The 12,975-nt window shown below is 46.9% G+C and overlaps 2 protein-coding genes across 4 annotated transcripts in view; one reads left to right on the top strand and one right to left on the bottom strand.

The window, feature by feature from the left end:
- The window catches only part of LOC127615951 (transcription factor BTF3 homolog 4-like), a 135,699-nt gene that overhangs the window by 66,393 nt on the left and 56,331 nt on the right, over window positions 1-12,975 (top strand). The gene's annotated exons all lie outside the window — the stretch shown is intronic.
- zzz3 (zinc finger, ZZ-type containing 3) lies at window positions 298-12,239 on the bottom strand. Of its 3 annotated transcripts, none has more exons than XM_052087267.1 (12): window positions 11,640-12,232; window positions 5,906-7,580; window positions 4,708-4,846; window positions 4,032-4,179; window positions 3,843-3,955; window positions 3,606-3,677; window positions 3,398-3,499; window positions 2,579-2,674; window positions 2,345-2,506; window positions 2,111-2,245; window positions 1,929-2,029; window positions 298-1,190 (listed from the first exon to the last, which is right to left on the bottom strand). In XM_052087267.1, exons 2-12 carry the CDS (start codon window positions 7,513-7,515, stop codon window positions 1,046-1,048), a joined length of 2,823 nt encoding a protein of 940 aa, XP_051943227.1. In that variant the 5' UTR covers window positions 7,516-7,580; window positions 11,640-12,232; the 3' UTR covers window positions 298-1,045. The 3 variants fall into 3 exon arrangements, with proteins under 3 accessions (XP_051943227.1, XP_051943228.1, XP_051943229.1); XM_052087268.1 differs by lacking the exon at window positions 11,640-12,232 and adding an exon at window positions 11,332-11,600; XM_052087269.1 differs by lacking the exons at window positions 298-1,190; window positions 1,929-2,029; window positions 2,111-2,245 and having other exon boundaries at window positions 2,388-2,532; window positions 11,640-12,239.

The following is a 12,975-nucleotide window of genomic DNA, read 5'->3' as shown; positions in this document are numbered from 1 at the left end:
AAAAGGTGCTTTTTCACATCAATGTATCATATAATGTAGCTAAGATCATTGCAACCTCTGCAGCCAGATTTAGAAATTCATAAGCATCCCACAAAAGTAAAACCACCGTTTAATGAAACTAAAACAAAGTAAATGGTACTCACCCATTGGAGTCAGCTCCTGAGATTGACTCGACTTTGGAGGTTACACAGTATCTACTTACCAAAATAAAGTCATCTGTCAATAAGAACGTGAATGGAAAAACTATTTTCACATACTTTTTATTTCCACGCTTCTCCTCTAGCATTTTTTTGTACATTTTTGTTTTTTACATAAGAACAGACTTGTTATACACAGATATTGAAGTGAGGTGGGGGGGGGGGACTTAGAGGTGAGAATGGTGTCTAGTCTGCACAAAAAAGATCTATGGGCATGTAGGTGTGTGTGTATTTGAGTGTGCGCGAGTGTCTTCGTGTATAAAAGTGGAGGCACCACGCACCACCTCGAATCTTTAAGATTTTTTAAATAGATTAATAAAAATACAATCTTTTTCCATTGACTTAAACCGAAAGATGACCGACAAAACAATGTTTTTTTGTTTTGTTTTGTTTTGTATTGTTTTAAATGGCACACACACAACAACTAGCGCCAACTACTTGTCTCCATAAACACTTCACGTGATCCATGGCGGCAAACACTGATGGGTGAGAGAGGGGGAGGGAGGGAGGAAAAAAAAAAAACACTGTGCCTGCATTTGAAATGCAGCGGTGCGACACACTGGCACTCTTGACACATGGGAATGTTGCCTTCACTTTTGTTAGTTTTTTTTTCCATTGAAAAGATCCATGAATTAACCTTGCTGAGGTGGTGGCCCAGCGACTGAGCCGCCCCACCGGCGCCGGCGGCGATTGCGCTGCTCTGTTCGCAACCCCCCCCCCACCCATCTGGTGGCGTTCCGACGTGGCGGCGTGATAATGCAGCCAAGCACACTTGAGCGAAGGGAGAGAACGAGACAGGAAGAGAACGAGTGCGTGTGGTGGAGCTACGGGCGCCTGCCGCTCGTCTGTCATCTGTTGGCCGGGAAGTAGTTGGGGTCCAGGTAGTTGTAGCTGGTGCTCTGCGGCAGACGGTAATCGCTGTCCAGTAAAGTCTCGGGCTGGTACACGGGGTCCAAGTGGTGGTTGGGCTTGTGGGTCTCGGTCTTCAACAAGCTGTAAAGAAAAAGAAAAGAAAGAGGGATAAGTGAGCGCTTATCTTATCTGGCAATTTTCCAAGAAAAACAGGTGCAATAGTCATGAGTGTAAAGATTTTTTTTAAGACAGATATTTTTGGAGGAAACTAATATTTAAAGCAGTTACTTTTTAGTGAAAAAAAGTCCATCTTATGATAGTATTTATTTACATGCATTCTCCAGAATAAAGTTGTAGTTTTTCTAGAATAATAATAAAATGAAACCTGTCTACATAAAAAAAAAAGTGGCATTTTCTCGAGAATGTTTTTTTCTTAATAGAAAAAAATAGAAGCACGGTGAGAATTGCCCCTCATATTTTGAGAAAGTCTTTGGTGATATTTTTTTTCAACAAGACAAATTCATATTACAATGAATTTTTTAAAGACAGTATCTACATTGTAATTTTACAAGGATTATTTGGACGTTTTGATGGCGAGAAATATTTTAACTTGCAAAGATTAAAGTAGTCATTTTAGGATTCAAAGTGAGAGATGACTGTCCGAGGAGTACTCAGTCTGCTGGCTGCATCACGTGTCGCAGTATGATAACATTTTCTGTTCTACATACGACCAGCACTTTTTGAATCCTCGATGTGAAAATGCTCTAGAGTAGAAAAATTAAAAAAAGTTGACTGTACTTGTTAACATCTTGTGCTAACGTATGACCTAATGAAGCGTATCTGCCGTGTATCCGAGTGTAATTGTGTCTCGTGACTCACCAGTCTGAGCAGTTGGTGCAGAAATCCACGGCGCTGTCCTTTGGACAATCGAGACAGTGCCAGCGCACACCCTGGATGGGTTCGATGCCGCACATGTCGCACTACGCACACATACACGCACCCAATGTCTGTGAGACGCATTTAAGGTGGAACGCCGTTTATCGTGGTCATGCGCATCACACCTTGTATCCCAGGTGTCGCACGCCGGCTTTGTCCTCGCGGAGCTCCTGAAGCTTTTGTTTCTTCAGACGCTTCAGCTCCATCAGCTCTTTGTACTCGGGAAGGTTACGCAGCTCAACGGGGATGATGTCTTCGTCCTGTGAACACACCCCAACCAATGATAAATAAAAAGAAATGGTTGAAAGGAAGCCAGACCAAATATCCGCACTGTCAAACACAAAGTAACTAATAATGACCGAGTCATCGTCGGCGGGGTCGTGCATGGCGCCGTAGAACGCCACCCGCTCGTCGTCTTCCTCGTCGTCGTCGTCCATAAACACGGGAGGCTCGTAAGAGGTGAGGAAGGTGGATGGCCGGGAGAGGTGTTTGTTGAGGTGGTGCTGCCTCTTGCTGCTCGCCTTGATCAACAAACAGAAAGCATGCACTATTTTGTGTTGGGGGAGTGAGGGGGGTTCAAGGCGTTCCTGTACCTTCTTAGTGTACATATACAGGTTGGGCGTTCTTCCGGGCACGGGGATTCCAGCTTTTGTCAGTTTGATGAAGTACTTCTGGACCCTACTGGCAACCTGCAACCATGTCACAGGGAAATGATAACAGGTCACATGGAACGGCAATCATACATGTAGTCACATACAGCTAAAGTATTTCTCAAAGTAGTTTAGTATAAAGGTATATAAATATGGATTTTGGATATCGTTCATTTTATTCATCAAATATGTTATTTTTATTAGTTATAACTTAATTAAATATTAATCAAAAGCATCTTCAGTCTAAATATGCTTCAGAAGCTAAAAACAAAAAAAATCCAATTTCCGGTAAATTTATCTAATTTTGATGAAGTGTAATTAAAATCCAATAACTACAATTTAGTTCAAATACTGTAGACGCCACCCGAAATCACCGCTAAATGTTTCAAAAAAATGTAAATGATTTTTTTTTAATGGCTTGCAAATGAGGTGGCTTGGGCATCTGATTCGGATGCCTCCTGAACGCCTCCCTGGTGAGGTGTTCCGGGCATGTCCCACCGGGAGGAGACCCCGAGGAAGACCCAGGACACGCTGGAGAGACTGTCACCCAGCTGGCCTGGGAACGCCTCGGGATCCCCCGGGGAGAGCTGGAAGAAGTGGCTCGGGAGAGAGAAGTCTGGGCTTCCCTGCTAAAGCTGTTGCCCCCGCGACCCGGCCCCGGATAAGCGGTAGAAGATGGATTGATGGATGGATGGATGGGCTTGCAAATGGTGGATTCGGCCCGACGCCAATAATAAACAAAATCATTTGTTAACATAGCACCTGTTTGGCCGTCCGGTTGCCCAACTCGTCTGCGATCTTCTGCCACCTTTTGGACTCCACCTCTTCTGGAGGGAACTTGAGAAGGAGCTGTTCCAGTTTCTTCTAATAGGTCCAAACACGACACGAAGGACGTGTGATCACAAACAAAATGTCTGACACACCAAGGTGTTTTTGTGCTGTACATTTTCTAGACATGCTTTTTTCTTGCCTGCTCCTCTGCCGTCCACAGCTGGTTAAAGGTGTCGGGCTTGCTGGAGTGACAAAGCCTACCCCGGATCATCTGTCGACGCAAAGCAAGCATTACCGGGATGTTCAACGGCAGAGACGTAGCGCCAATGAAGCAGAAGGCCAGTAAGATAACCAGTAACCACAATGTGGAGAGAACTGGCCACAAAGCACGGACGGGCGAGTGGAATCTTAAAAGCGTCTCCGTGATGAGCGGTACCTGCGTCTGCCTGCCATTCTCTGGGGCGTCACTTGTGGGCAGTGAGGAATACAAGGTAGAGGTTTCGCACTCCTTTTTGGGCTCGACGGGACTTTTGGGTCGGATAGGCAAACCTAAAAATGGAGTTTAAAAAAAAGAGATCAATTTAAAGCACGTGAAATGGCAACCATTTTGGACCCGCTGCCACACCTTTGTCAAACATGAGCTTGAGCCGCCTGGTTTTACGTTTCTTGTCACAGAGCTCCCTCTGGAAATCCCCGAGGCCGGAAGTATACTGCTCCCACGCCACGTCCGGGAGCTGAACGACACGCTGGGGGCAAGGCAGGCCCAGATTCACCTGAAAATAAAATGGCCAATTATATTTTTTAGATCAGCCCCCCAATTTGGTTCAAGATGCACGTTTTGAAACTTTTTTTTTCCCAGCATGTTTTTTTTCTCCATGCTTTAATTTGCATCTATTTCGAGAGAGATAACAGAAATACAGATGCAGGATATGGTAAAATACAAATAATAAACAGTGTCAAAATAGTTGAGTCCTCTTTAAAAGAAAAAAGGCATTTTCTAAAGACAGCACGTGGGCGACACATTTCCCTTAGAGTTCATTTTCTCGCCATGCTCAAGCTCACGTACGACCCCAGTGAAGTTGAGCGGTATAGAAATTGGAGGGATGGATGTAAAAATTACCGGTAAACTGTCACGAAAAGGTTTTCAAAATGCAGGGCATGACTCGTCTGTCTGTCTGTTGTCAAAGAGTTGCACCGTACATACCGAAATTGTCACGACACGAGTTGGAAAATGGATTAACCTGCCTACTTCAAACCGCATCGGTGAGTTAGTATAACAACAAGTCGTATATTTAGGTTACCCTCTTCTGCAGCTGTTCCACAAAGCTGATGGGGTCAGCCAGGGCCTCTCTTTGGTGCCGCGCCAACGTCTCCAAGTCCAGAATGGCCTGCGTGCGCTGGGCCTCGAGAACGCCGATGGTCTGCAGCAACCTCTGGTAACTGACACACGGTGGGAGAGGGGGTAAAGAATGATTTGAATGACTCAATTCCTGATAACGTGTCACAAGTTGTCAGAAGCGTCGCGCGTCAAATACGACGGCTCGCGGCAGCGCAGAGACGTTGACATTTGATGGGGACGAGAAAGGCGACCTGAGTGTGATGGATTCGGAAGCCCGTCGGCATGACCACGAGTCCATCGACTTTAACAGAACATGGCAGGGTGACCAGCGGGAGGCAGTCAGGTGCCGCAGAAAATACAAAGCAGCAGCTAGGCTAGCGTTTTGCTTATACGGGAACTCAAATGCTGTGACGGCCGCACGGTGGGGGACTGGTGAGCACATGTCTGACAATGCAGAGGTCGAGGGTTCAACTCAGGGCTCTGTCCGGCATTCCTGTGTGGAGTCAACATGTTCTCCTTGCGTCTGCGTTTTGGTTTTCTACGGGAAATCCGGTTTCTTCCCAAATTCCCAAAACATGTATGACATGTTAATGACACTCTGAATGGTCCCTTTGAGTGATTGTGAGTGTTTGTCTCTCGTGTGCCCTGCGATCGGCTGGCAACCAGTTCAGTGTGTACCGCACCTACAGTTGGGGTAGGCTCCAGCCCGCCTGCGACCGACCCTCGTGAGGAGAAGCGATTTGGATGATGGCTGGACATATGCATGGATTCATGTAATTAAAACTACTCACCAAGACACGCATCATACATTGAACATTGAGATATGCATCCCGTTGACCATTTTCTAAACACAAAAATGTATTTTTGATGAATTTTACGACCGAGGATCGTCTAATAAATGTTGGAGTGTGAAACCGATAGAAAACTGTCACAAAGCGGACTGCGTTTCATTCGAGAGCTTCCACGGTATTACGCCGTGTATTATTTCAATTTTTCACAGCTACAAATCCCATTAAAAGCGAGCGCGCGGTGGGATTACTCGACGGCAGAGAGAAGCGTAAAAGGCAAGAGTGAAAAGATTAAGCCGAGCTACACGGGTGAGGCGGCAAAGCGAGGATGGCGGTGGGAATAAAATTCCCGACAAAGCTTCGAGCGCGTACTCTTTGTTATGTTTCAGAGCCAGGTGGTCGGATTCAAAGTAATACACGTCGGGCTCCTCCTCTTCCTCTTCCTCCTCCTCCGTGGTGTGACTGCACATCGCTTCCTTGCCGACGTGGGCATCCCCGGCCACCGCGGGACCGCCGTCGCTGCGGCCCGTCTCGTCTCCGGGCTCTGCGCAGGTGATCTCGTTGTCATCGGGGGAACACAAAGAGTCCGAAGGAGCGGGAAAGTCCGTATCCGTCCCTTCAACCGCCTGCTCCCCGTCCTCCTTTAGGGGGCCGTTGTCTCGGGGCGGAGAGCAGGCCTTGGCGGAAGACGTTTTGCGGGGCGACGTCCGCAAGGTGTACCTGTGTTCATAGAGCTCGGCAAAAGACGGGGGCGTGCAAGCGGTCTCGGTGGGCGGCGGGGTCGTCGCCGGCGGGGGTGTCGTTTCTCCTGAGTTGCTGTTGTCGGCGAGCGAAGGCGAGGAGCCGGCGTCCGGCACCGGCGTGAGCGGATGACCGTTGTCATCGCACTCGCTGTCCAACACCTGCTCCTCGCCGGCCAGACAAAGGGAGTCGCCCACCACGTCAACCTCCACGTCCTCCACTTCCTGCTCCCTGGCCACGACCAGATCCGGAAGCGGGTCCTCCAGAGGGGCTGGAGAGAACGACGTGGGCGGCTGCCCTGAGGCGGCGACCTCTGCGTGCGCCGGGCTAGAGTTCGTACAAGGCACCGTGGGGTGGGGCGAGGGCGGCGCCCCCGCCTGGCCACCGTTGAGCAGTGGCGGGCAGCTGGTGGCACAGGCAGGACTCGAAGATCCTTCGGCCGTGTCGCCATGGTTCTCCGCTGCGTCGTCCCGGAGGCCGTTGGAGGCTTTCAGAGTGGCGAGGGGCTGCGGCGCCCCTTCACACTCCGCCCGGCCGTCTTTGGCCAGCTCTCCTTCCTCTTCCTCAAGGAGAGGTGAGTCGGGAGTCACGTTCGAGTTCCAAGTGGGAATGTCTAGACAAGCGTTGCCTTCGCAAGGTTCGGGAACAGAGACGGGACTCTCCGGGCTCACCGTGTCCTCCTGGCATTCCTGAGATTCCCCGGCTCGGGAACATCGCTTGGCCCTTTTGATTAAAGGAGGAGCATCCGGCACCCCGTTCCCTTTATCGCAACGTTCAGACTTCTCAGGACTAAAGTCGTTTTCCGGACACGAGCCGCTCCGTTTGTGCGGGCCGGCCAACGGGTCCTGCTCGGCCGCCGGAGAGTTATTACAGTCATTGGAGTCACTTAACCGTCCCTGCAACGAGATCTGCCGCTCCGAGTCGCGGGCCGACTGGTTGTCGGTGTCCTCTTTAGCCTCCTGCTTGGTCTTTTCCTTCTTTGGGTCCGGTTTGGGGTCCGGTTTGGACTCCGGCTTGTCCTCCTTCTTGGACCCCTGTTTGACGTCCTGTTTCGACAGCCGAGAGTCCTGCCGGGATTCCTGCCTCTTCTTGGGAGAGCGGGCCCGAGGCAGTGGAGACGCGGCCGTCTCCTCCGGCTGGGCGATGCTGCGGTTCCTGAGGGTGCGGCCACAAAAGTTCTCGTCCAATCCATTGAGCCCCACCGATGACCTTGTGACGCGCGAGGAACGGGACGCGGCCATACTACGGCGGGTGCCTACAATCTCCGCATCCTGGTGCGCTCTCCACTTTGGCGGAACATGGGCACCTGCAAAGACACAAAACACCGCAGTGAACGTCCCATAAAAGTACACACAGAAGTCGAATGCCAATCTCTGCGCCAGTGCCGTTCACACAGAAACGTACGCTAAATGTTAGGGATATTCTTTCAGTTGTTGAGTGAAATTTCAGGATGAAGCTCGCACGCACTTTATCACATTTACAGGTAAATTGACCTTTCATGCAGTTTTCCTGCAAAATTGGGCAGTCGGCTTTGATTGGCCACGGAAGGCGATATTTTCCCGGCACGGTGTCCTTTGTGTAAGGAACCGATGCAGGTAGAAGGGGTTGAGATTGACGCAGGAAATTGCCAGCTTTTGATCTGGCACCAGAGAAGTAACAAAGGTAGAATGCGGAATTCAATGTGCGATGAGGTTTTGAATAAAAGGTGGCTGCAATCAATGCCGCAAGGCGCAAAGCGCTACCTGAGAAGTACCGGTTACTCATCCACACATTTGGCTCTGTTACGCCTGTGAGATGCCAATGACTGCACTGTGTTATTGGCATGTTGTTATCGTACAATGGATCAATTCACAACGGCTGCGTGAATGTGAAATTCAACAAGTACGATCTGAAAAACGACACATCTATCAACTCGAATCAGACTAAGCGAGACGTTAACGGGTTCAGGCTTCCCACAATCAAATATTTAGATAACGTCTGGTGTAGTGCAAAAAGTTGACCGCCTTCAGCAAAACATGGCGTGAGAATACTGAGAAGGGGGTGCGCCAGGGCTAATCCCGCTAATGAATCTCAGGAGGGCAATAAAAATTTAAATTTAAAAAAAAAAAGGTGCCGGCTGTTCTAAAGTCACATTCATTCATTAGAGTGGTGTCCTTTGCGGTCATAAAAGGAGCTTAAAAGGAGTGCATCAATTAGCACTGCGGAGACAGAGAGAACACTTTAAATGTGCAGGGATGAGTCAAAACATAATGAAATGACCGTGAGGGAGGTGGGCACAGTCAAGCAGAGAAGACTTATTTTGGTCAGTTTTTATTCCCCCTAATAAGACTATTCAAACCGATGTTGACTCAATTTCATATTTAATGTTGAAACGGATAAACGTGATTGTTTTTTAGCAAATAATCATGAACTTTTGACTTGACTCGGGGAGAATTGAACAGCTGAAACTGTACATCAAGCAAGAATGGGAAGGATCACGCCTACAAAGCTTCAACACAATTACTCAACTCAACTCTATTCATAGAACACTTTAAAACAATGTGCTGCACACGGAGTGAAAGTAAGTCATATAACAACGAGCAATAAAACAATAAATTCATAACAAGGACAGTAAAAAGCAGAAAAACAGTCAAACAAAAAACAACTGTCACACTGAGTCAAAAGACAAAACAAAAAGATCCTCGGCGTCCTGACTTCCCAGACATTTGGTGAATGTTGTTAAAAAGAAATGTTGACGTAAAACAAAGGCGACACTGTCCCAACTTTTTTTGGAACACGTTGCAGCCATAAAATTCTAAGTTAATGATTATTTGCAAAAAAAAACAACAACGTTGATCAGGTTAAATATTAAACAGCTCATCTTTGTTGTGTATCCAATTAAATATAGGTTGAACGTGATTTGCAAATCACCGTATGCTGTTTTTATTGATGTTTAACAAGTCACAACTTCAGCGGAATTGAGTTTCTCAGTCAGTTTGTGGTGCTCCTGTTTTTTCAGATTTTTGTTCCCTTTCAGCTGAGCCAGTTTTCAGTTTGGATCTTCGGCAACTAGTTTTGTGCATTTCAGTACATTTGTGCCTATCCAGCTTTTATTTGGGTGATATTACTTTTTTTTTTTTAACCCGACACTCCAGAACGCTAGCGTCGGTGAAAACACAACCTGCAGAGTCAAAGATTTAACATGCGCACATTACTCGCACTCGGCTGATGCCGGCTGCTGAGACGGCTAACTTGACGCATGCATGCATAAAACAGGAAGAAGAGAGGAAGGTGAAAGGACTGCAGTGAACGCTCGACAATCAACGCAACACAACAAATTAATGAGCCGTGCTCGTTAGTTCTTCTCTGGAGGGAGAAAAAAAAAACACCTATCAGCTCGGTTGAACAACTGCTAACATATCGTTAAAGCTTAGCTCGTAGGCTTGTAGCAGCAGGGGTGATTAGCTAAAACGCTAACAAATGCTGCCTTCGGGTGCACGATGGAATACATGATGTTGAAGACTTGCAAGGAGTGCAGATAGATGTGTTGCAAGATACAGTAGCGACACCAGTATTTTATTTTAAATTTTCCAGGCTACACTGTAAACAAATTAGATGACTTGATAGAGAACTGGTATCGGACTACACACGCTGTGAAGACACTGCATACACACTGGCTAGCATGGAAATAAAGAGCAACGGCCTGAGAATCAATTCCTCACGGAGGGGAAACATGGCAATAACCTGTTTCATGGGTCAAATTGATAGCTTCATAAAACCTATACAGGACATTCAAGAGGATTAAGAGTGTAAAAAAGGATTCCTTAACTCATAATGTCCTGCTTAGTTTATTATCATCAGCCTCTTTCACACAGATATCAAGCAACATTCCTGCCTACCTCCACCTGGCATTTATTCGCCAATGCCTTTTTAACACAGAACCAAGAAAAGGCCTAACAGTGCCGCAACAGCATCGTGTCAAAACAACTCAAAATCGGCTATGAGACACTACGATTGCCTCCAACACATTGGTCGACTCAATATCGGGCTGTTTACGTAGTCTGACCTCGACATTACCGTTCTTGTCCCTACACAGCACGCTTCGCACAGACACTCTGCAACAGGCCATTCCATTGTTTTTAAATGGAAACCCAAGGTAATTTTTGGTTACTTTTTGAAGTTTTTAAAATGCAATAACGTCCATAATTCTTAATATAGACAAAATTTTAACTGTTTTCTTCCTTTTTCACGCTCTTTTCGGTGACATGGGTCTTGCTGATTTTAAACGTTGACAAAGCCTAAATAGTGTCAAGCGTGTAATATTGCCTCATAAAAGAGTAAAACTCGGAGAGAAGAAAAAGGTCAGTGATTATGTTAGGAATTACCGGTAGGTGCAATTTAGGAGATAAAAGGTTCCATTCTTACATGATGTCCTCTCTAAAGATTTGCCCATTTGGCTTGGAAGTGACACTAACATGATGGCATTCACAATCTCGTCCAAAATGATAAAAGAGTTATTTTGGGGCAGTTTTGGAGTCGACAATGTGCACAATTATGCGTGTACGTATACACCTGCCAAACAAGCCGAGGGCGCTGGCTGAGACATCTAGCTAGCAATTTCAGGGGATTTTGTCCTGATTTTAAAGCCCAGTGTACTTGTTACTTTTGTTGTCCACTTTCGTTTCCACGTAGGACTGGCGAACACTTCCACTGAGGCCTTCAGGAAACGTGACATCCACGGGGTAGCGTGGCGTGCATCCCGGGTAGAGGGGCTCAGATCCCCGCATCCTTGCTTAGCGTGTGCCGCGAGGGACCGGTTTCTACACGACCTAACAACAACAGTTCAAGACGGTAGTACAGTCCCTTGAGATAATCAAAATATGCACATACAATACACACAAGTGTGGTTTTATATCATCAGCCCAACCGGGGGCTATGGGCGAGCTGAACGTTAGCGGTAACTTGACTGCAAAACGCCGCTTGGTTAGCCCTTTAATCGGGCGAACTCCCCGTTCGACCCACGGCTAAACACGAGACGCTAGCGAGTCGTAAACGGCCAAAATTAGTAGACAAGCTACCTAGGAGACTCCGGTGTGGTGGGGGTTCTCCGTGTATCCATTCGACTCGAGAGGCGTCCGCACTAGGCTAGTCGAGTGGATAAAACCGGTAGGGAGAATCGTGGCAGCCTGCCTGTCGCTAAGCGTTAGCCAGCCTAGCTTAGCCGATTGTTCCGCTCTCAAACTTGGCCGTTTAATTCGCAAACGGCGCCGGTCCACCACAAACAGTCCCGACAATTATGTTGTTTCCCCTCCGGCGCCAGACAATCGGTACGCTCCATTGCCCGACTAAGCGTTTTGCGGAGCCCCAACAACAATGTAGCACGTACCTCACTTCCGTACGGTCGCTGCACGCTCGCTCGCAGCCATGTTTTCACAGTGCAGCCGAGCTTTCCGGCTCGGGTAGGCGAGCACATTGAGGCGAGGGCGACATTCGTGTGCCGCAATCGGCGACATGTTTGCCTTCTCATGGCCTGGAAATACCTTCGAATCCACAACAAATGTGGACCAGGAGCGTTATGTTGATTTTGTATTGACTAGTGGATTAATTTGGAGGAAAACATTTGGACTGTTTGCTTTCCTTTGGGAGGAATCTCAAGCAGAAGCTAGTTTTGAGCAACTTTTTTTTGGTGAACGAAGGACTTTGATTTGGATCTTCTACCATTGTGCATTGGAGGCCTTGCTTTAATTTTAGATTTCTACTTCCATTGTGGTTCCCTTCATAGGATTCTCAACCAGTCTGTTCTGACCAAGGTTTTGTCAACAATTTGGATTTGATCCTCCGTGACTGGTTTGGTGCAGTCTGTCAGTTTGTGATGTTGTAGCTTTTATTTTGGCAGGTTTTGACTTGCTGTTTCTGGTCCCATGACAGGACTGTCAGCCAGGACACTGTTCGTTTTTTTTCAGTCCATATTCATCGTGTTACTTTTTATATTGTTTTTTCTTTCTTTCAGTATCCGTTCCTGTGATCAGACTCGCAGCCTGAGACACCAACAACCATAAGCCATTCAAAAAAAAAAGATTTTGATTTGGATCTGCTGTGACTGACGTGATAAATTTGAGCCCATTTTTTTAAGCACTTTTATTTTTTTATTTTGGTAGGGTTCTATGTAGACCAGTATGCTTGAATTTGAACCTCTGAAACTGGCATTTGAGTCAATTTATTTTTGTCGCGCCAACTTTTATTTTTCTACATTTCTAATTCCCGTTTCTGTTCCCTTAATCAGATTCTCAGCTAGAGACGGTTTTGGCCACCTCTTTGCGAAGAAAGCACTTTGATTTGGATCTTTAGCAACTGGTGGTGTGCTTTTGAATGTGTTTGCGCTTTTTGACAAGGAACACAGAGAGTAAAAATGCCATGTCAGCGTCTCGCATGGTCTAGCCACTTGTGATCAAAGGGAATGCTTGAAGATTCTTTAATGTTGTGGGTCAATCAAGATGAGCACACATTGGGTTTTCATCCAGTTTGTTTTTCTTTTATTGTGCGAGGCAGCAAAATAAAAATGAAAAAAAAATTGAATAGCTCTCACTGACTAATGGTCCATAGGCTAACACATACGGCAAATGCCGATTACTATTTACTATACTGGTGTGTTGTGTCTAGCTACGCTAGGTCGTGCACAGTTAGGAGTTGTGAGATTTGCAATGCATGCAGTCCTATTTCAG

This window comes from Hippocampus zosterae, chromosome 15 (genome assembly GCF_025434085.1).
Source record: "Hippocampus zosterae strain Florida chromosome 15, ASM2543408v3, whole genome shotgun sequence".
Taxonomy (NCBI): Eukaryota; Metazoa; Chordata; class Actinopteri; order Syngnathiformes; family Syngnathidae; genus Hippocampus; species Hippocampus zosterae.
This window is presented reverse-complemented; position numbering and strand designations above follow the sequence as displayed.

Bases quoted from the DNA above. Each gene is read 5' to 3' on its own strand.
- zzz3 (XM_052087267.1), bottom strand. From the start codon at position 7,515: ATGGCCGCGTCCCGTTCCTCGCGCGTCACAAGGTCATCGGTGGGGCTC. The intron at 2,675-3,397 runs GTGCTATGTTAA...ACATGGTTGCAG, and splicing joins GCAACCGGACGGCCAAACAG to GTTGCCAGTAGGGTCCAGAA. The intron at 2,030-2,110 runs GTGTGATGCGCA...ATGTGTGCGTAG, and splicing joins TGCGACACCTGGGATACAAG to TGCGACATGTGCGGCATCGA.